The following is a 22,487-nucleotide window of genomic DNA, read 5'->3' as shown; positions in this document are numbered from 1 at the left end:
TCTGATATAAGCTAAGAATTGCATTGCTGTAGTCAGATTTTGTTTAAATGGTGATCTCTTAGTGCCATGAAGAAAAGGAGTAGCATTTTCTTTTTTTTTTTTTGGTGAGGAAGATTCTCCCTGAGCCAGCATCTGTTGCCAATCTTCCTCTTTTTTTGCTTGAGGAAGATTAGCCCTGAGCTATCATGTGTGCCAGTCTTCCTCTATTTTGTGTGTGAGTCACCACCTCAGCATGGCTGATGAGTCGTGTAGGTCTGCACCTGGGATCTGAACCTGTAAACCCAGGCTGCTGAAGCAGAGCACACTGAACTTCACCACTAGGCTACCAGGATAGCATTTTCCATAAGAAACATATTTCCTCTTTCCTGCCTGTGCCACTATAGCACCTCATTCTGTATGTCCCCTTCCCTCCTCTTCCCTTCAAGGAGGGAAGTAACCTTTTACAGCATCTGTGTACCTGCAGTACCGCTAACAGTGTGCTTCGAGGGACTTCATCCATTCACTTGGAGTTAATTATTGAAAGGCTACTATATGGAAAGCACTAGATGCTAAGGGAATTGAAAGGCTGTCTCATGAGCTGTGCTCCTCTTTTTGTCAGTCGTATATAGACTTGAACTGATGGAGGTAGAAGAACATGTTCCAGTCTCCTCCAAATTTATGTTATTGACAAGACAAACATTAATAGAAGTATTCTGACATATAGTATTGGCCATGTTTGGAAAGTGCTGAGTATTTACTGAATATTATTGTAACAAACAAATAGAGGCTATACGAACAAAATAAGTTCTCTTTTCCCAGTGATGTCCCCAGATGATGACTTTGTTGATTGTCATAGTACATGCTTTGTGACACATCCTTTGCAACACATGCATGAGGGTGTGTTCATTTTGGGTATTGTTGTATACGTTCATTTCTTTCACACTTGCCACAATCCATTAGGTTGGCAGGGAGGTGTAATGTTATTTTTACACATGAGGAACTGAGGCTAGAAATGCTTTTCCAAAGTTCTTCACATAGGTGGTCAGAACCAGAATTAGCATTCAGTTCTTCTGACCTGAGTTCAGTCGTATTCCCCAAAGCTGCTGTTGCTGTTGGCAAGAGTTTGTTGAGTATTTTCAGCATCTTGCGATATACCGTGAAATGTCACAATGCACCAATGGATGCTTTTAAGTTGAAACCTCTCAGCTGTGAGAACTAGCAGTCCTAGCAGAGTGTGGTGCAGGTCTGTTTGGTGGGTGGAGGAGTGGCTGGATCCTGACAGGCCCTGGCCTGACAGAAGGGACCATGTGCAGGAAGTGTTGGGAGACAGTACAGGAGTAAAGAAGGTGCACTTCGGGGGGGGAGCCATTAGCCAGTTGAAAGCCTGGTAGTGCAGCTGAAAAGTTAGGTTTACTGGGTAGGAAATAGGAGCTTTTGTTGGTGTTTTGAGTGGGGTCATGATCATCACTCTGGTGATTCTGGTTCGACTTTAAGGGAGGGGGGCTTGAAGGCTTTGACTGGGATCCCGATGCTGGAAATAGATAAGACCTGCGCGAAGGCTCCGTTGTCCATTTGGCTTTCAATGAGAAAGATGCTATCGTGGTTTTTCAGTTGAATACCTGTGAAGAATTGTGGCATCATTCATGAGAATACAGGTGGGAAGTGGGGCTGGTTTGGGGACCAGACATTCAGTAGGGACATAAGGGGACTTCTATGTGCCAGATGGGGAAGAAGTGAACGATTAAGTGGAAATGACCTGTGAGTTGGAGATAGAGGCCTGGAGGTGGTGAAGGTGCTGGATTGCAAGTACATATGTGAAGTCCTGAGGAGAACAGTGAGAGATTTGGACTCAGAACAAGTCTAGCAGTGAGAAAGGGAGAGTGCAGAGGAGGCTGTGCCCTGGAGGAGCCTTTAGAAGGTGGGCTACAGCAAGGAGAGGGCAGAGGTTGCATGTCCAGGCCAGTGGAGCTTTCCAAGTGATGTGACAGAAGGGCCAGGCCCAGCAGACGCCATGCAGAAGAGGCGGCTGAGCTTGGCAGGAAGGAGGTCCTGGGAGACTTGGGGACTGTTGGCAGGGATGGGGCAAGGGGAAGTGGAGCAGAGAGATCAGTGGGTATCGGACGAGTACCCCAGGAAGGTTAGCTTTAAGAAGTGAGCTAATATCAAAGGGAGGGGGGACAGGACAAGATGGTGGGCATGAAGGAGATATGTTACTGTGATTCAGGGTCAGCTGGGTTCATGGCAACTGGAGTTTTACAGACAAGCCATTTGAAGCCCCAGTAGATGCTGTGGGGTGTCTCTGTGAGATTTTGTGTTGTGTGGTTCTCTGCATGTAATTGTATTAGCCTTGGGTGGAGAGAAGAAATATCAGCTTTCCAGAGGAAGAAGGACCAGTGATGACTTGTCCAAAGTGGACAACTGGGTGGTGATAGAGCCACGACCCAAACCAAGGTCTCTGGACTCACAGAGGAAAGTTTTCTGGATGACAACAGCCTCCAAAATCACCACTGGATCCTGCCCCGCTTTTCTTCTTTACCTAAATTTCATTGGTCTATTCATTTATCCGTTTTTTGGACTTGAGATAATGTTTTTTACTTCTTTTTGCTATCAACCCATCTTCTTTGCCATCTTCTCTTGTAAAGAACAGATTCTTCACCATCATCGGCCCCCTGTTCTGTTTTCTGAGTATCAAACAATAAAACAGAGTCACATCTAGGGTTAGCATCTGGGGAGTGGATGAAGCTTTGCGTCTCCCTCTTCTCTACAGAGAGCAGCACTAGGCCAGGTGTTTTGGGGGGCAGAAAAAGGTCCATAAAGGGAGTTTTGTTGGTTTTCCTTAGGAATATTTCATTATTAGAATTAATTGCCTATAAGTAAAAGCTCTTACAAGATCTAAACTTCTATAAACATAATTTATAAATGTAGAATATCACGAACTGATAGTGATACCAGGCAGTCTGGGATCCAGTACTGCCTGGAAAGGAGAGTGGTGAGCATGCCCGTGGGTGTTAGAGGTCCAGCCTGTAGATCAGGACTCCCTTTCTCCGTCCGCACAGGCTCTTACTCGCACAGAGTAGAAATACAACTTCTAGTAAGTGGAGGCTCTGTCCATATCTCCCAACAGTCAAACAGTTGCCAGATCATATAAGATGTCTCATGTTAGCTTTGGATTTCCCTGCCTTTCAGTGGACCAACTCACTTTGGGATTTCATTGATTTGCTGCTAGATAATTTTCAGCTCTGTAAATTCACAGAAACATCTGCTGGTGCTTATTTGTGGGAATGAAAAGGTTGTGATTTGTATTTTAACTCGGCTGCTTAGCATTTTGTCATTGTTATCCGCTTTCATTGCAAAATGGTTGAAACCTCTAAATTTGCTTTAAAAATCATTGTTAAATTATGTTTTGGTTTAGCCTAGTGGCTTGAGCACATTGAGGCAATAGCAGTGTTCACAGATGGTATCCCTCTTGTCAGCAGGGTGTGCAGTTCCTGGGCCACCGTTTGCACAATGTCCCTATTGTAGCTCTGGCCCTTCGAGTCAGCAAAGCACAGATGTAGCGGGGGCTCGGAGCAGGGAAAGGGCTGGATAGCTGGCGCTGGGCACCCAGCGGCCCCAGGATGCAGGCCCTGCAGATTGTTGGGGTGGAGGTTGCATTTGGGCTTTTATAGAGCCCCCTCTGCAGATAGAATGGTCTGGATGGCCCTTTTGGCAAGGGTGGCTGAGAGAGCTTTCCCATGTATTTGACAATGTGAGAGTGAAAAGCTGTTGGGGCATCTTCAGGCTCCCTTGATGCTCACTGTGATACAGACCTGTTGTGGATGTTCTGGCTCAGTAGTGAAAAAGTAGAACTAGGTCAGCATCTTTCTTTGCAGGTTAAGAGAGAAATACTCAGAGGTTTTGTTGGCTTTTGATTAGAGATATTTCAATGCAAAAATGAATGTCCTCAAAAATAATAAAAAGTTTTAATTTATTTATTACAAAATATTAAGCCCCTTGGTATGTGCTATGAAATCTGCAACTAAAATTGAGACTTTTTATTCAGGCAGAAATTCTATACGGAAGATATGGCCTTTGGAGCTTCAACTTTTCCGCCTCAGTATTTGTCTTCTGAGCTCGCTCTTCATCCGTACACCTATCCTCCCTACACCCTGGAGTCTGCACAGAATGTTTGCCCTGTGCCTGCCTCCCAGTACGATTACAGCCAGCCCAATTGTTACCAAGGTTTTCAAAGGATGAGGCCACGAAATGAGCACGTGTGCCCTCCCCCACAAGACACGAAAGCTCTGTTTAAGGTTAGTAGATGCTGTGGTTTTGTTGGTCACTTTAGCGTTTAAAATGTAAAGAACTGGTCAATTCTTGCATGATATTTAGGCATTGCTTATCTTTTTGTGTTAATTGATTTGGTCTAACCTTTTGTAAAATGATCGAGTTGTGAATACTTATGAATTTGCGATTTTAAATCTTTTTTATAGTGGTAGTTTTTTTCAATTTGTGCTACTTTTTTATCTTTCTTGCAGAAAAAAACATATGATGAGCAAAAGTTTGACAGTAAGAAGGTGGGTGGAACTATGTCATCCGATATAAAATCATTCAAAGGTCCACATCGTGTGTCCATTCATGCTGACTCTAGCTTGAAATCAGGTAAAGATAACAAACCGTACAGTGTTATGTCAGCCTCCACCATCCCCCCCTGGAAACATCACCGTTCTTTGTACAGCTGTCTCTGTGGGCTTGTTCATTGTGAAAGGTGAGGCTGTCAGAATTCCCTGGGATCCTGGATGCCTTTCCTCCCAGCAGGGACCTGTCGTGTGTTGGCTCTGTGATGTGCCCTCTGTGATGTTGTTAACTTGATTTACACAAGAGCTTGTCTAAGGTCCGTTGTACTGTATTTGACCGTGTTCATTCCTGAAATAGCTTCTCTGGTATTCTGTTGGGATACTTCTTAGTAGGTGAGATAGTTTGGCTATGGTTTAAATCCCATCCAAAGCTGGGGCAGTGTAGTAACTCAGAAAACATGTCTGCTCTGGCCTTGAAAACTGTGGTACCAGTCTGTGGTTGAAACTTAGTGAATCTTCATGATGTCGTGTTTTTTTTTTAATAAGGTATTTACTAGTGCAGTTTGATCACAGACATCACCTATTCATATAGTGACTTAAAACCTTTGTAATAGTGTACTTACTGAAAATGGTCTATAAATTTATTTACATGTATAATTTATGTTACTTGGTATATAAATTTTTCTTTTTGCCTTGACTTCGCCCATAAACCATCTGGTACATGGAAATGTGAAAGGCAAGTTGAACAGTTAACTGTAATAACTCTGGACTTGGATAATTAAATGCGGAGGCTTTATGGTGTTGCAACCTACATCATTGTTCATTTGCATTTGAAGGAGAACGATGGCAAAAAGATTATAAGTTTAATTCTACTTGTTTTCCTCCAAAATTCCTCTAAAATATGGAAAATTTATTACTTGAAGTTTGTTGGAGTCTCTTTAAATTCACAAAACTGTAAAATGTTTATGAAGAATAATTACAATGCCCAGCTACACAGTCAGGTTAAGGTAACTTTTATCAACTTCAGAATTACTCCTAAAGTTTGCAGTGTGTTTTGGCTTTTCTGCTTGGTGGCCCAACCAGAGCAATTGGTAGTTGTGGTCATTTATGTTTTCCACTGTTACACAGAAGGTTAACAACACCAGCAAAGTTAGGCTGTTTGGACAATAGCACATTGTTGCGTCAGTAGCAGTAGACTGTCTACTCTGCAATGTAAGTGTGAGTACAGGTCATCAAACAACAACTGAATTGTTACCCCTACTTTTAATTCTGTAAATGCAGATGGGTATCATAAACGAACAGACAGGAAATCCAGAATCGTCGAAAAAAGTGGATCTGCCTCCAAACCTGAGTTTGAATTTACCAGGTTGGATTTTCCTGAACTGCAGGGTCCAGAGAACCGTGAGATATCAGAGACACAAAAGCAGCCCACGTGGGGGCCTTTATGCCCTGCCTCGACTGACATTTCTCTGCTAAGAGAAGTGGGGAAGCCTGCTGCGGTGGTATCAGAGGTGAGTGCAGGTTCCTCCTCTCTGAGTCCTCCTTTCCTTCCTTTCCTTCTCGATACACAGCTTTCCACAGGCATCTCTTCAGGCATGACACCTGACGTCTTGGTGTGGGAGAGGACCTCCTCTGTTGTTTGAACTGTGGCACCCAGTGCAGCTAGTCTTCTAAAGGAATCGCCTGATATACTTGTTTTTATCTGGTAGGTAAAAGGTACTGTAGTGCCTTGAGGAGAAGATTCTAGCACAAGTCCAGCTGCTTAGCCTGTTGTGAACATCTCACATCTAGCATTGCATTCTGACAACACTTTTTCCAATACAGAGAGAAAGCTTTTTTGATCAAATAGTAATATTTAAAACTGCATAGTGTAACTTCCAATGTTTTCAGGCTTTTTATCTGCACCTCTCAGTTAATGATGTAGCAAATTCAGCAAAAGTAATTGCAGTAAGTGCATTATTTGCTGCTTAATAATTTTAAATTAAGCTCCATTCAGTAAATATTTTGTCTCAAAGTTTTAGTCCATCAGATTTAGGCATTTTCCTCTCAAACAGATTGATTTGAGACTTTCAGGAAAAAACATAATTGGGTGAGTAGTTCCTAAAATGGCTTCTGACAAATTTCTGCTGAAGGGAGTATGGGAAGGCAAGGAGAAAGAACCAGTGAAGAAAACAGAGCTCACCATCTGCCTGCATCTTGAATGGAGGAGGGATTGCTGTTCCCTGTCCCAGCCCTTCTTCTGGGTGCCTGGACAATACAGCCTGAAGGCGCGGTGGCTCCGAATGGCGCTGATATGCCATTCCGCATGCATTGACCCTTACACTGTGACACTACACTGTGGCTGTGGCTGTGGCGAGTGAGGCTGATTGACTCGTGTGGAAGAATCGCAGTTTCATTTGGCAGATGTGTGACCCTTCTGTTCTCCACATCTGGGCTCCACATCTTCATCACGGGTGGTCATTGGGTGATTCCAGGCCCGTGAGCGCTATACCGAAGTGGGAGCCAGGGCAGGTGGGAGTGTGAGTGACACATTTGCTGTGGTCTCCTGTACACTGTGTACTTCGTATTTGGACATGAAGTAAGGCAGATTTAGATTTACATACTCACTGCCTTATTGTATAGTCACACTCAAGTTGTGTGTAGTTTTTTTTTTAATTTTCTGTCTAAAAGAAACAGTTTTTCTGATTGTATTAGTAGTTTCTTTAAATACTCAAAAAATATTAAGCAAAAAAAAAAGAAGAAAACGTAATTGTCTGAAATTGTATAACCAAGAGAAAACCATGTTGGGCCGGCCCCGTGGCTTATCGGTTAGGTGCGCACTCTCCGCTACTGGCAGCCCAGGTTCGGATCCCGGGTGCGCACCGACACACCACTTCTCCGGCCACGCTGGGTCCGCGTCCCACATACAGCAACTAGAAGGATGTGCAGCAATGACATACAACTATCCTGGGGCTTTGCGGGGTGGGAGGAAATAAATAAATAAATAAATAATAAAAGAAAGAGAAAACCATGTTTAGCACTTCATTTTCTTTTTTAATGGTACTTTGTGGGAATTGAGGGGGATTCCCCTCACTGTGGAATTATGCTTATGTATGGGCTTGTGGTTACTTTTTTAAAAAACTTTTTTGGGGGGCTGGCCCCACGGCATAGCAGTTAAGTGCATGCACTCCACTGCTGGCGGCCAGGGTTTGGATCCCGGGCGCACACCAAGGCACCGCTTGTCAGGCCGTGCTGTGGCGGCATCCCGTATAAAGTAGAGGAAGATAGGCACAGACGTCAGCCCAGGGCCAGTCTTCCTCAGCAAAAAGAGGAGGATTGGCATCCGATGTTAGCTCAGGGCTGATCTTCCTCACAAAGAAAAAACTGTTTTGGCATTCTGTGTCATTAAATATTTTTTGAAAACGTAACTGTTGCTTTGAATCTTTGACATTGGTTTGTATAATTTACTGAACTGTTCTTGAATAGGTAAGCCATTTCCAGTATTTCATTGGCCTTTGTGAGCATTGTCATATTTATTAAAAGAACGGGCGGTGTTTAAATAATTTTATTTTTTATTACTGGGCTCAGATGTAATGAAATGGCAAAGTGAGTAAATTTAGGAAGCACGTGAGCTTTAGAATTTATTTTAAATCCCTTCAAATTTGATCTTACCAGTTTTCTTTTACCTTCAGTGCTGCCTGTCACTTTGAGGTGTCTCCTCATGTCCTCACGGGCCCCCAGTGCTGTTCTGTCCAGCAGCTTTCTGTGTTTATAAAAGGGCACACGTATTACAATGCCCATGTTTGTTATCTTTGTGGACCTTTCGATGGATGTTTTGGAACTTTGGTGTGTGGGCATGGTGAACAAGGGCTTTCACATTCATAGGGGGCACTGCAGCTGTAAGAATGGTGTAGGCTAGGGAGTGAGATTGGGTAGAAGGAAGTAATTGAACTTTTCACATTAAGTACTTGTGCATTTGGAAGTTCGATTAGCATATGTTTTGCAGATTTTAAGAATGGCAAGGGAAACTATATTTAAAAATTAAATGATTACTTTCGATTTGAAATAGTAAGAAAATAACTGGCTTGCTTTTTAGGGTGAAATAGTGGTGACCAATACTAATCTGACTAAATCTGTAATTGATGCTGCTGCCAGTCCCTCGTCGTGTACCAGAGGTAAGCATGGCTACCAAATCTTAGTTTAAAAACCAGTCATCTGTTTTCTAAGTTCATTCTTAGTCCAATACAACTGAAATGTTTTGTCTTAAAGCCTTAAGGCAGCTGATGGGTTGTTGATAAACTGATGTCAAGGCAGCTGATGGGTTGTTGATAAACTGATGTCATTGTTAGAAGGTTGAAGGCCATAAACAAGACCCTGCGTCTGTGTGCAAGGAGTGTGAAACAGCAGAGAATCCTAAATGAAGCGATCTGTCCAATTCAGTGAGAAAGGTTATGAACTCAGAAGTGACTGCTTCCTTAGGTAGTACCCATACCAGTGGTCCTTAAAGTTTTTGGTCTCAGGACCCCTTAATACTCTTTAAAAAGCCCCAAAGAACCCCTGTTCGTTTGCATTATAACTATCAATATTTGCAATATTTGAAACTGAGAAATTTGAAAAATACTAATTTGCTTAAAAGTAACAATAATAAACCTGTTACCTGTTAACATAGCATATTTTTATGAAAAATAATGATTTTCCAAAATTAAAAAACTAATGAGGGGGCCGGCCCCGTGGCCTGGTGGTTAAGTTTGGCACACTCTCCTTCAGTGGCCCGGGTTTATGGGTTCGGATCACGGACGCAGACCTACTCCGCTCCTCAGCCATGCTGTGACAGCGACCTACATACAAAATAGAGGAAGATGGGCACAGGTGTTATCTCAGGGCGACTCTCCCTCAAGCCAGAAGGGGAAGATTGGTAACAGATGTTAGCTCAGGGCAAATCTTCAGTTAAAAAAACAAAACTAGCTAGGGGAGCAGCCTTGTTTGACATTCTTGCAGCCCTTGAACGTCTGCCTCCGGGTTCGGCTGTTTCCCCATTCCACATTACACGGCCTCTGGAAATCCCGAGGTGCACTCACGAGGGTGAGAGCCAGGAAGGCAGATGGCACGTTGCTCCTATCAGGAACACAGATTTGACTCCCTGGACCCGAGAGAGGGTGCTGGGGGCCTCAGGCCACACTTTGAGAACTGCTGGTCTGTCTTGGCCTGGCCCAGAAGTAATATATTCAGAGAGAGTTCAGTAGATGCTGCTTTTGAAATTTTTATAAGTAGCTTGTCCTGCTGGAAGACATTTTTACAGAATTACTCCAAATATGTTCACAGGTGTATTTTCTTTTGCGTTCTCATGTTTTGTCCATACGTGGTTCAGTAAAGATCTTCACTTTAGAAGTGACTCTAAGGATGTGTAGCTCTGGTGACAAGGACAGTCCATCTCACTCTGTGGGATGGCCACAGGCTGCCGACATGACCTGCCCATGTCCTGATGGACATCCTTTTGTTTTGTCTGTATGTAGAGTTTCTCGGGCGCTAAGGAGTAGTGCTGCTGTACTTAAGCCTAAAAAGAAATAAATTACCAGTTATTGTGGTAGCTGCAGTCTAGTGGCCTCTGACTTCTGATGTTAAAGGGAAATGGCAAGGTCAGTAGGGCCCAAATTTGATCTTGAACTCATTAATTCCGTGTGTATGCCATGTGACGTAATTGTAGATTGTTGTTTTCTAACCAAAACTTGTTCGTTTATCCACTTGCACCCCAGAGTTAAAAGTCTAGTTTCTAGGAAAGTCAGTTACCCTTGCAAGTTAATTCAGCATGCATGTTCTAAGAATAAAAGCAAGTTTAGTGAATACTGTAGTTTCCGAGAGACTGTTTTGAACAATAGCCTAAATTTAAGTGTGCTCTGAGTAACTACTTCATGTAATGCATGTTTGGAATTTCTGTGTAACTGTTGAGATTGTTCAACAATTTTGGTTGTCTTTGAGCAGAATTATCTTGGACACCAATGGGTTATGTTGTTCGGCAGACGTTATCTGCAGAACTGTCACCAGCCCCTAAAAATGTTACTTCCACGATAAACCTAAAGACGCTTGCTTCAGCAGCTGATCCTAAAAATGCCAGGATGTCGTCTTCTCAAGTTTTATCTTCAGATCCTTCCTACAAAGAGAAACATGTTGCTCATCATACTAAGAAGGTAAGCATCACACTTTTATGTTGATCTTCTGTACCACTGGATAGCCTTTTTATTTTTTCTCAAATCCTAACTGACAGTGTTTCATTCTGTACTGTCGTCACTAATTGAGTTGGTTGTAGTTGCACCTTGAAACAAGAATAGGACCTCAGTCAAGGAACACAAGGAGTAGCTTTCATACATGAATGAGGATGTATACATTGTAGACCTGTGGACTGTTTGGACTTCTTTAAAGGAGAGATGCTGGCAGAAGTTAATGCCCTGCTGTGTGAAGTGGTGCATTTTCCCCCATCTTTTATCTGTTGAATTTACATTGCTCTTACCTACGAGGATGCTGGTAGCAAAATAATTGAATTCCACATTTTGTGATCATCTGACATATGTTACTGATTCTTAGTTAACTGCAACTTATTGTAAAATAGCGTTTCAGAATCCATTTTTGTCTTTCAGTTCAAATAATTTAAACTGTCATTTTTATCGATGCTTAGATTTGTTTCTTGAAGAGACTTTTTTTGTTCTTATTTTTCACTGTGTACCGATATATTATTTTAGGTTGAAATGTGGTCGTGTTTAGTGCAGTGGTGTCCTATCTTTTTGATATGTGCAGTGTCGTAGGTCATTCCACACAAATGGGAGCTGTGTCTTCACACTCTGTTGTTTGAGGAAAGCTGTGCTGGCGACAGTTACTGTGAAGTCAGGCCTGTGTTCCTGTTGCCCACAGCTTTATGCGTGCATTTGAGGAACACAGGAGGTGGCGGTGAGACGCCTTTCGAGTCACGTGGAGACCGCCGGCTCTGAGACCCCGCCTGCGTCTGGGCACCGGCCGCACAGCAGGCTGCTGGCTTGTTCTGCGCTGCGGCTGCCAATTCGCCGTCAGAACCAGTTTTTCTAATATGCAGTTAACACTCTGAGTTAACTGAGTTTGTTTTATTTTCTCAGAATCTTTTTAAAAATTATTTTTAAATTATAGCCATAAGAAAAGTTTATTTTGGAAATGTTATAAGATAAAGATGAGAAAATTAAGATCTCCTGTGGTTTCATAACCCGTATGACTTTGCATTGTACACAGCGGGGTTGATAGTGGTCATAAGGGATTTTCCCTGTGAAACTTTTTGTGTGGTGAATTTTTATTACTGAAATAACAAATGTAATGCTGCAAGTATCTCATTATGAAAAGGTTGTCTTCCACACCTCTTCGTTGCCCACTCCTCAGGGAAGCCTGCATTAACAACCTGGTATGTGTTGCACCTCAGGCTCCTGAAAACATAAATAGAGAGAGCTTTGGATTTTTATTTTTAAGTTTTTTTTAAAAAACAAAAATGGGGTCAATCTATTCAAAAATTAAAATTACTCTTAAAAGTTGCCTTTTTCATTTAACAAAATATCATGGACAGCCCCTCCAGGTCAGTGGATAAACATTTTTTTTAATAGCTGCTGAGGCTTTTAGCTCTGAAGGGTGAGTTCCTGCTGGGGTTAAAGCAGGGCCCCAAACGTGAAAGGCGTGACCTCACAGAGCCTCCTTTCTAATGACAGACTAGCCGTATGCAGACAGGTACAGGGCCCGGCAGACAGTGATTGTGCTCTGAGGGTGGGGGGGGGGGCAGGTGGAGATGGGATGACTCGAGCTAAAGGGAGGGTGCAGTCCTGGCCTGGATCCGGGTGTGAGTGTAACTGCAGAGGCCCTGAGGCCTCTTCATTTGATCTGATTGAGGAAAGGCCAGGAGGCTGAGGGGAGGGTGGGAGTGGTGAGGTCAGAGTCAGCAGGGCTGGGGTGGGCCCAGACATTGGTCGGATTTGAAGGCTCCACATGTGATTCTGATGTGCAGTCCAGTTTAGGAGCCACTGGACCATGCAGCTAGAAATAGCACACCTGGATTTATGGAAGAACTTCAGGTCAGTATTAGTTGGATCATTAACATGACCTCCTCAGGCTGAAACCTAGGTTATATCCAAATCTACCAGTTTCAGAATAATTGGACGTGACAACTATTTTAACAGATTTCTTTTCTTTTTGAATTATTCTGCTGAACTCTGGCTCCTTGGAAAATAAAGAATGAGGAGTGGAACTCTGAATAAAATTGCCGTGTGTTTATACAACTTGATGTCTTAATTTTGTTCCTATCCATGGAATTAAACATTCTATTGAATGTTTTAAAAACCCATGATTTTTGGGTTTTTTTTTTCCTAGTCCAAAGCATCACAAGGTGGCGATCCTGAGCAAAATGAAGCCTCAAGAAAGAGTAAGAAAAAGAAAGAAAAGTCTAAATCAAAATATGAAGTCCTGACCGTCCAAGAGCCACCAAGGATTGAAGTACATTTACATTTATTACTCCCCTTGTGTTACATAATCAGTGGGTCTGTCTTAATAGAAATTTGGGTTCACACTGATTTCCTAAGTGAAAATCTCCAACAGTTTAATAACCGTTTCCCAGTGCTGAGGAAAATAGCCGTCAGCCGTTTTCTTCATTTCTTCTTCATTTTGTGCCCCAGCACAGTGCGTCTCTCCCAGTGGGCGCATGGTGGACGTGTGAGTGAACGAATGGTCTGGAGACAAAACTACTTGTGCTGCCTTCTAATCGTTTGTGTGTCCAAGTGCTAATACCCCTCAGTGTCGTCTTCACCTGTTTCCTCCTTGCTTTTGGCGTGCTGGCTTGTGCAGGGCCTCCTTTTCTATCCAGAAATCTTACTAACGTGCTTCACTACAGAGAGAAATTGAGAGCACTGTAGATGCATCATGGGCCCTGGCCAAGAGACTGTCATGAACTTCCAAAAAGGGCTGGTTAGATTGTTGTCCCATGGTGCTCCAAGAATGGCCCTGTTGTGCAAGGAGCCGTCCTGGGTTCTGACTACGTGTCTCATGGGTCTGCAGTATCAGACTCAGCAGCCTGGCTTCTGGTGCCGGCAGAAGAGTCTCCCAGGGGTGCTTCCCGGAGTCCAGGTTAGGGTCAAGCCGGAGGCATTTCCACAAACCCAGGGTGCTCCCAAGGCTCTTGGAACATTCCCTTGAGAATAGCGGGATTGTGTTTGAAAATGAACAGCCGTGGCTGAGTGTTATGGTTGGGCCAATGCACGTAATTTATATTTCTGCCCCCATTTCCCACACAACTTCTCCAAGGCACCTAAAATGTTGACAGAGGCATTTTTAAGTGATTTAAACATTGTTGCCCTTCTTTCTGTTCTTCAGTCTGGGGTTAGCACACGTGACAGGATACCTCTGTCTCCTGAGTCTAGGTTGATGGTTTCTCTAAAGGAGACACAGCTGAGGGACGTGTGCTCGAGCGTTTGTGCTGGAGTGGGCAGTTCTGTAGCTGCTTGGTGTGCCCACGCTCTTGGGGCCCCGGCTTGCTCTCTGCAGCAGGGGGATTAGAACTATGGTCTTGAAGTTTGTTTTAAGAGTAAAATAAAGCTGAAGCCCAGTATTACAGTTTTTTGGGCTGTTTTGTATCACCTGAGAACTTTTATGGGAGCTTATTATAGAAGGAACATATGAGCAGGAAAAGGCTGCCTTGGGCATGTTTGGTTCTCTGATTCACGAAGAGCTAAAGGGTGTGTGGTTTACTTAGGACGCCGAGGAGTTTCCCAATCTGGCAGTTGCATCTGAAAGAAGAGACAGAGTAGAGTCTCCGAAATTTCAATCTAAACAGCAACCACAGGTAACTTTTAGATTGGAACTGCAGTTGCTTTAGGCTTAACTTTTCTTGCTAAACTAAACTCTTGAGAAAAACTCCTTCCCAGCCCTCTCTGTGTACAAGACACGTGGTTTTGTTTTGACTCGTTCCTTCACTGGAGGACGCATCCAGTGTGCTGAAACGGAATTGCCCTGAAGCTGAAACGTTTTGTCACTTTTGTAATGAGACTGTTGGTAACTCCACTGCTCTATCAGAAAGGAGGGGGAGACAGACTGCCTGTGAAACTTTGATTTAAAGAAAAAACGTTGACTCCGTTTATTCAAGAAACAGAAGAATTTCTTTGTGAGGCAGTAATGTCTGACAGAAGGAAAAGAAGAGAGTCACCAAAATTTCACTCTATAAGTAGTCAAACAAGGCGAGGAGGTGATCCTCCTTGTGCCCCAGCCCCACTGTGGCTTCAGGAATGACTTGTGGTTTATATCTAGATGGGGAATCTGCATGCTTCTGGCCATTTCCTTTCTAGCATGTTCATTGTCATGTTGCCTTTCAAAGGGGAGTAATTATTTTCGCATTTGTGAAAACTAAAATTCTGAACCCTTGTGCAAATTAACTTTGCATTCCCATAGTATAATTTGGTCATCCTCTGTCCCTGCAGAGGTGTCTGTAGCCCGCCTCTGCTGCCCTTAGGCTCGCCCCCTCACATGAGCTCTCAGCCAGTGCGGTTTTGGTGTCAGGGAAGAGAACAGTGGGCAGGAGAGCAGGAGTGGAGACGCTGAAGCAGCAGAGACAACGTGCCTGTACAACCTTTTATACAGTCTCAAATCACAGCTGTTTCAGAAATAATGTTTAGAGCACGTCAGATTCTGTGCCTAAATTCAGTACTCATCTGTTGGGTGTAGTTTGGACCTGTGTAAATGTTTGGCCATCTTCCCATGATTTCCTGGTAGCCAGTTGGCTCAGTTGGCAGTTGGGGAGTGAATGGTGCTAATGAGGCAGTAATAGCAACCAGTTAGCCTCACACACAAACTTTTATAGCCACAGACTTTATGTAAGCCCTGGTTTCTTGTCTATGGGTGTACTCTGTTATTCACCCTGGAGGTGTACTCTGTTATTCACCCTGGAGGTGTAGACAGAATTGTAGGTGGTTTAATATAAACCCAGAGTTAGGAAAGGAGGAGGATGAAATAACCATGGGGGTAATGTTGGCAGATAATGTGGGATTGATGGGGCTTTTTCTTTAATTACTTCAATTTTTTTTTTATTTTAAGATTTTTATAGTCTCTAAATCTGTTTCGTTTTATCTTTAGTTATGATTTTTGTCATAAAATGAAAAGCACAGTTTGTAAAATACAGTATAATAAGTAAACTCATTTTTGAACTTTTTAGAATAATTTTAAAAATAGTGGAAAGAAGAGCCAAACTCCAGTACAGTTGGATTTGGGGGGAATGCTGACAGCACTGGAGAAGAAGCAGCACTCCCAGAATGCAAAGCAGCCGTCCAAACCGGTGGTGTTCTCAGGTGAGAGTCTTTTCATCTCAGACAAAGGGCTGAAAGTCTTTTTCACACAGACTGTTTTGTGACTATTTTCTCTTGTAATCAAAAGACATTTATATATAATCAAAACAGTATGGTACTGAAATGAAGATAGATACAGACCAATGGAAAGAATTAAGAGTCCAGAAACAAACCCACATATCTATGGTTGGTGGATTTTTGACAAGGGTGCTGAGTTCATTAAAAGAATAAAGAACAATCTCTTCAAAAATGGTGCAGGGACAACTGGATTTCACAAGCCAAACAATGAAGTTGGACCCCTATCTCACTCCATATACAAAAATTACCTCAAAAAGGATCACTGGCCTAAATATAAGAGCTAAAACCGTAAAACTCTTAGAAGAAAACAGGGATGAGTCTTCATTACCTTGGATTAGACAACGAATTGTTAGATAGGGCACCAAAAGCACAGTGTCACTGCAAAGTATTGCAAATCATGTATCTGATAAGGGTTTAATCTCCAAATGTATAAGAATTCCAACAACTCAACAGTAAAGGCAAACATGCCATTACAAAATGGGCAAAGAACTTGAGAAGACATTTCTCCAAAGAAGATACACAAATGGCCAAGAACACATGAAAAAGGCTGAACGTCAGTCGTTAGAGAAATGCAAGTCAGAAGCACAGTGAGCCACTACTTCGCTTCTATTATGATGACTATAATCAAAAACAGAAAACAAGTGTTAGCAGGGATGTGGAGAAGTTGGAACCCTTGTACTCTGCTGGTGGAAATGTCAAATGGTACAGCCACTTTGGAAAACAGTCTGGCGGTTCCTCAAAATACTAAATATAGAGTTGCCATATGGCCCAGCAATTCCACTCCTCTGTATTTACCCAAAAGAATTAAAAACAGAGTCAGATACTTGTATGCCGGTGTTTATAGCCACGTATTCACAATAGCCAGAAGGTGGGGACACCTCAAATGTCCATCAGCACATGAATGAGTAAACAAAATGCGGTATATGTGTACAATGGAATATTACTCAGCCTTAAAAAGGAAGGAAATTCTGACGTGTTACGACATGGATGAACCTTGAAAACATTGTGCTCAGTGAAATAAGCCAGTCACAAAAGGAAAAATATTTTATGATTCCACTTACATGAAGTATCTAGAATAGGTGAATTCATAGACAGAAAGTAGATTAGAGGTTACCAGGGTCTGAGGGGCAGGGGAGTGGGGAGTTACTGTTTAGTGGGGACAGATTTTCAGTTTGGGGTGTGAAAAAGTTTTGGAAATGGAGGGTGCATTGGTTGCACAACATTGTGAGTGTAATTGATCCCCCTGAATTCTGCACTTAAGAATAGTTAGACTAGTAGATTTCATGTTATGAATATTTTCCTCAAATTTTTTAACAGTTATTTACATATGATGGCTTTAAGAAATAGATATTATTGAAGGATGAGTCCTCCATGTATATGACGACATTGTGTACCTGAAAATCTTATGGTGTATTAAGTGCCCTGTACAGGTTAAGAAGCTGCATCTCAGAAACGAATGACCTGCCTTTGCACGGGGACGCAGCTGGTCAGTGTGGGCTCGGGACTGGTGCCGTCACCCTCTCTTCTGAGACAACTTGCCTTAGGGCCAAGACAGCTGAAATGCGCAGTATGTCACAGAAAGAAATAGGCACATTTGCCACCATAGTCTTTTAAATATGTCTCCTCCTTTTGAGGCAGTTTAATATTTATTTATTTGAAATGTACTGCATTTAAAAAAATATGTAGATACCCAAGGAAATGGTAAAGAAGCTTACTTTTTTGTTTTTCTGAAGCATTTTAAAGCAACTCGTAGACATCATGCCATTTCACCTGTAAGTAGCTCATTCTGCACCTCTAACTCATGGTGATTTTATTATGGCATTAATCCCAGGAACAGTAAGCATACTCTGTCTCTTTAGGGGAGGTAGGATCTTTTTTTTTTTTTGGAAATTTTCAAACATCCAGAAAAGCTGAATAAATTGTGCAGCGCACACTGTGTACTCACCACCTACATCGGACAATTGTTAGTTTTTTTCTATCACATAACTGTCCCAGGGGTCAGCAATGGCCACCTGTTGTAAATCAAAGTTTTATTAGAACACAGTCAGCACCCATTCGTTTATATTATCTGTGGCTGCTTTGGGGCTGTAACGGCAAGTCAGGTATTGCAATGCGCATGTGCTAATAAGCCTAAAATATTTACTCTCTGGCCCTTTAAGGAAAAGTTTGCTGACCATCATCTATCCATCCATCCATCAACATGTTTTATTTTTTTTGCTTCCTTTGAAAGTTGCTGACTTCAGTGTATTTTACTCCTGTGTGTTGCAGCATGCATGTCATTAACTAGAGTTCAATATTTATTTATAGTTCTTGTATTTTTTCTTCGGAGGTAAAATATGCAAATGATGAACTGCATAGGTCTTGAATGCACTGTTTGAGGAGTTTTGTCAAACATTTGACTGTGTAACCCACACTCCCGGCCACGTGGAGCCCATCAGCTCCCTTGAAAGTCTCCACAGGCCCTTCCCAGTCAGTCCTGGCTGCTACCCTGAGTAACCATGGTTCTGATTTTTTCCTGCCATAGGTTAGTTTTTCCTGTTCTAGAACTCCATATAAGTGGAATCTTACAGTGTATGCCCCTCTGTGTAAGGCTTCTCTCACTCCACACAGTATTTTTGAGATTTACTCATACTGTGTATGTGTGTCAGTAGTTCCTTTTTGTTTTTTATTGGGGGAAATTCATGTGACATAAAATTAACTATTTTAAAGTGTACAATTCAGTGGCATTTACTACATAACCACCACCTCTGTCTAGTTCCAAAACCTGTTCATCACCCTAAAAGGAAACTGCGTACCCATTAAGCTCCCCGTTTTCCCCATCCCCTCAGCCCCTGGCAACCACTGGTCTGCATTTTCCCTATGGATTTGCCTGTTCTGACGTTTTATATGAAAAGAATCAAACGACGTGTGATTTTTTGTGTAGATCTTTTACTTATCATGTCTTAGACTTTGGTCCATGTTCACGTATCAGTGTTTCACTAGTTTTTATGGCTGAATCATAGTCTGTTGAGCACAACTTGTTTGTCCATTCATCCGTGGATGGACATTTGGGGTGTTTCCACCTTTTGGTTGTTGTGAATAATACTGCTGTGGATATTCATGTACATGTCTGTGTTTGAGTAGCTGTTTTCAGTTCTCTTGGGAGTGGAATTGCTGGGCCATGTGGGTAGGTATATATTTAGTTTATAAATTTGCCAGATCTTTCTGCAAACTGCTTGTGTGCTGTTTTACAGTCACTAATAATGTATGGAAAGTTCTGGTGGTTCCACATCCTCACCAATATTTGGTGTAACTGTTGGTCTACTTAATTTTAGCCGGTGTGGTGGGGGTGGAGGTGGGATATTTTTGAAGCTGAAAATTCTAAACGCTGTTTCTCCTTTGGATCATTTTATTAGGGCTACCGAATGGTAGAGTGAGCAGTTTCCTAAGTAGCCTTATTGTGGCTTCAGCAGCAGTATGTTTTATGTGACAGTTTCCTGGTGACCTTTAAAATCTGGAGTACAGCCTTAAAATGTCTGAATGCAGTTAATGTTAGCCAGAGTGCACTGGCTGACGCACCAGTGGACAGCATGGCCCTGACCCCGGTATTGCTCTGTCACACCATGTCCCCAGGACCGCCTGCAGTGGCATTACCTGGGAGCGTGCTGAACATGCAGGTTCCAGGCACACCTCAGATGCAGTGCATTAGGACTGCTAGGGGTAGGATCAGGGGATAGGAATTTTTTTTTTTCTTTTGTCTTTGTTTTTTACTTTTTATTATGGAAAATTAAATTGTCATTAAAAGTAGAGAATACGATGACCCCATCACCCAGCTCCAGTGATTATCTGCATTTTGCCAATCTTGTTGCATGTGTAACCCTACTTTTTTTTTCCTGAAGTATTCTAAAGCAGCTTGTAGATGTGTCATTTCACCTGTGAATACCTCAGTCAACATCTCTAACTGATGGTGATTTTATTTTTAACTGAACCACTCTGCCATCCTCCCATCTACCATTAATGATTATTTCTTGTTAGCGTCTCGTATCCAGTCTGAATTTAAATTTTTTTAATTGTCTCAACAATTTTAGTAATTTTATTTATGTCAGGATCCACAGTTTCACATCGCATGTCTGAGTAATTCTTATGTACACCAAAGCTTAAGACCACTGCCCCCTTGTTAGATAGTCTTCCCTCAGAGTTGCTTTTCTCAGCTCATCTTCTGTTTGGCAAAGGCCTAGAGTGCTATTATCATGTGTAAATGTTTTCAGACTAATCTGGGTGCTTTGGTGGAAGTTGATAATTTGTGGGTTACCTGTGGGCCAGGTCACCTTTTCCTCAGCAGTTAGTTTTGGGCTTGTTTTGTATTTTTTGATAAAATGGTCAGTCACATGCAGCCATAAGAGGAGACAGGAGGGGCTCAAGAGAAAACAAAGCTTATTATACTCCCCGGTTTAGGCCTGGAGCTTTTTTTTGGGGTTTCCACAGGAAAGGCAAGGCAGGGCAGGGGGATCTGTTTAGGATTGGCTGGTCTGAATAATCTTGGCGATCTCTGGGTTCCGGGGGTGGTCCTTAGGTGTGTGGCAGCTAGTCCTGGGATGGTGAAGGCAGCGGAGGATTGCCTCCTGGTCACAGGTCAGGCAGAGGAGGTCTGGCTCTGGATTGTTTGGTTTGCATGTCACAGGCGTGCTGTTGCTGTCTCTAAGAATGACTGCCACAGGAGGGGCAGTGTCTTCCTAGCTAGAAAGGTTTTAAGATGTCATAAAATACAGAAAATAAGTATATATGTACATGTATGTATACACACACCCCCCTATACCTATACATGTACACTAGAGGGCTTCACTCATTTCACAGCAGGAATTACCTTAGCCTGGAAGTTTTTCAGAGCAGATGTCTTGTGTGTCACGTGTATCACGCCTAGAGAAATCTGCAAGTATGCTGCCCGACTCCTGATTGTGAAGAATGGAGCTTCCTGGGGAGCCTGCAGGAAGTGTTTTGTTGCATGATGTTCTCTCTGTACTTCATAGAGGTGTTTGGTGTTGACTAGTGGAAAATTGAGGAGGGGTTGCCACACTCAATGACAACAACTCTGTCATTGTCCGTGTTGAATCATAGCTGGAGGAGGAGCGGGCAGCACCGCAGTCAGCAGTTTGAGGTCCCGTGATGCTAGGCCTTCATCCTGAGTGCTTGTGGGAACAGGAAAGGGAGTTAAAGCAGAGTTTGGTCTCACACCATTCAGCTTACGTTTTGTCCTGTGTCTATTCTTGTGTGCTCTCTTGTGGTGTTACAGTGCAGCACTGTTGTGCACAATTCAGGCACGTCCCTCGTTAGAGCCCAGCAGGTCTGCTCCCAGGGTGCAGTGGTGAATGGAGGCACCAGGTGATTGTATGTCAGGCAGAGGTATCCATGAGGTTATGAAGTCTGTAACAGTATGAAATGGAATAATTATGTCTGATACCTGTTTATTCCACATGTAAACTATGGACTGAGTGTTTCAGACCTCCAATTAAAGGTAAAAGTAGGAAAAGGGGGGAACTACCTCTGAGTGGGTAGGGGGTGGCTCTTTTGCAACTAGGTTCAAGTTGGACATTTTAGATAGACTCATGTATGAAGTAAACAGTTTAGCAACGAGTGGGGGATGCCTTCAATCAGATCAGATTTTTATGTAGTTTGAGGTGGTTGGATTGTGAGGCTGAGATTTTGATAGTATTGAAATGACATTTTGGCCAGAGATCCCATGAATGCCGAAATCCTATTACCTTCCCTTTTGACATCACTAATGGAACTGTCGAAAGTAAAACTTAGGTAAGTGGAATTCACAATTCCTCTTTATTTTTAGCTGAGCCAGATATGCCTGTGCAGGCTTTCTGGCTAGAACACAATTAAACTCAAAGGTCTTTGGGGACTTATGTCTGTTCTGGAGCCCAAATCAGGTCTTCCCAACTGGCTGGCCAGATTGAAGAAGGGGAAGAGTAGCCCTGGCCACTTAGCAGACATGGTCGTTAAATCTGAGATGTGTTTCTTGTAGACAGCATGTAGTCAGATCTTCCTTTTTATGTAGTCTGACAGTATTTGCCTTTTGAGTGGGGTGCTTTGTCCATTTCACATTTAATGTAACTGTTACTGTCGTTGGAGTTACTGCTGTGTTGCTATTTTTTTCTGATGCTTTCTGTCTTATTTGTTCCTCTGTTCCTCCTTAACTGCCTTCTTTTATGTTAAATATTTTTAGAGTACCATTTTGATTCCTTTGTTGATTTTTTTCTTTAGTTTTGTTTTGTTTTTTTGTGAGGAACATCGGCCCTGAGCTGACATCTGCCAATCCTCCTCTTTTTGCTGAGGAAGACTGGCCCTGGGCCAACATCCATGCCCATCTGCCTCCACTTTATATGGGACACCGCCACAGCATGGCTTGACAAGCAGTGCATTGGTGTGCGCCTGGGATCCGAACAGGCGAACCCCGGGCCGCTGCAGCAGAGCGCACACACTTAACCACTTGCGCCACCGGGCCGGCCCCTTTTCTTTAGTTTTAAAAATTATTTTCTTAGGTTGCTCTAAGGACTACAGTATATGTCTTGGTTTATGTATTGAA

The 22,487-nt window shown here is 42.7% G+C and overlaps 1 protein-coding gene across 5 annotated transcripts in view; it reads left to right on the top strand.

Moving 5' to 3' along the window:
• The window catches only part of SECISBP2 (SECIS binding protein 2), a 39,938-nt gene that overhangs the window by 2,838 nt on the left and 14,613 nt on the right, over positions 1-22,487 (top strand). For 2 of the 5 annotated variants that reach the window (XM_058566038.1, XM_058566037.1), the window contains exons 3-10: positions 4,022-4,271; positions 4,497-4,620; positions 5,817-6,046; positions 8,611-8,689; positions 10,494-10,699; positions 12,885-13,007; positions 14,260-14,349; positions 15,712-15,844. In XM_058566038.1, coding sequence (XP_058422021.1) covers positions 4,022-4,271; positions 4,497-4,620; positions 5,817-6,046; positions 8,611-8,689; positions 10,494-10,699; positions 12,885-13,007; positions 14,260-14,349; positions 15,712-15,844 — 1,235 coding nt within the window. The remainder of the gene's footprint in view (positions 1-4,021; positions 4,272-4,496; positions 4,621-5,816; positions 6,047-8,610; positions 8,690-10,493; positions 10,700-12,884; positions 13,008-14,259; positions 14,350-15,711; positions 15,845-22,487) is intronic. The other 3 variants (XM_058566041.1, XM_058566039.1, XM_058566040.1) reach the window with 2 other exon arrangements.

The sequence above is a fragment of the Diceros bicornis genome, chromosome 22 (assembly GCF_020826845.1).
Source record: "Diceros bicornis minor isolate mBicDic1 chromosome 22, mDicBic1.mat.cur, whole genome shotgun sequence".
Taxonomy (NCBI): domain Eukaryota; kingdom Metazoa; phylum Chordata; class Mammalia; order Perissodactyla; family Rhinocerotidae; genus Diceros; species Diceros bicornis.
Note: the sequence above shows the minus strand (reverse complement) of the source record. Positions and strands in the feature narration are given on the sequence as shown.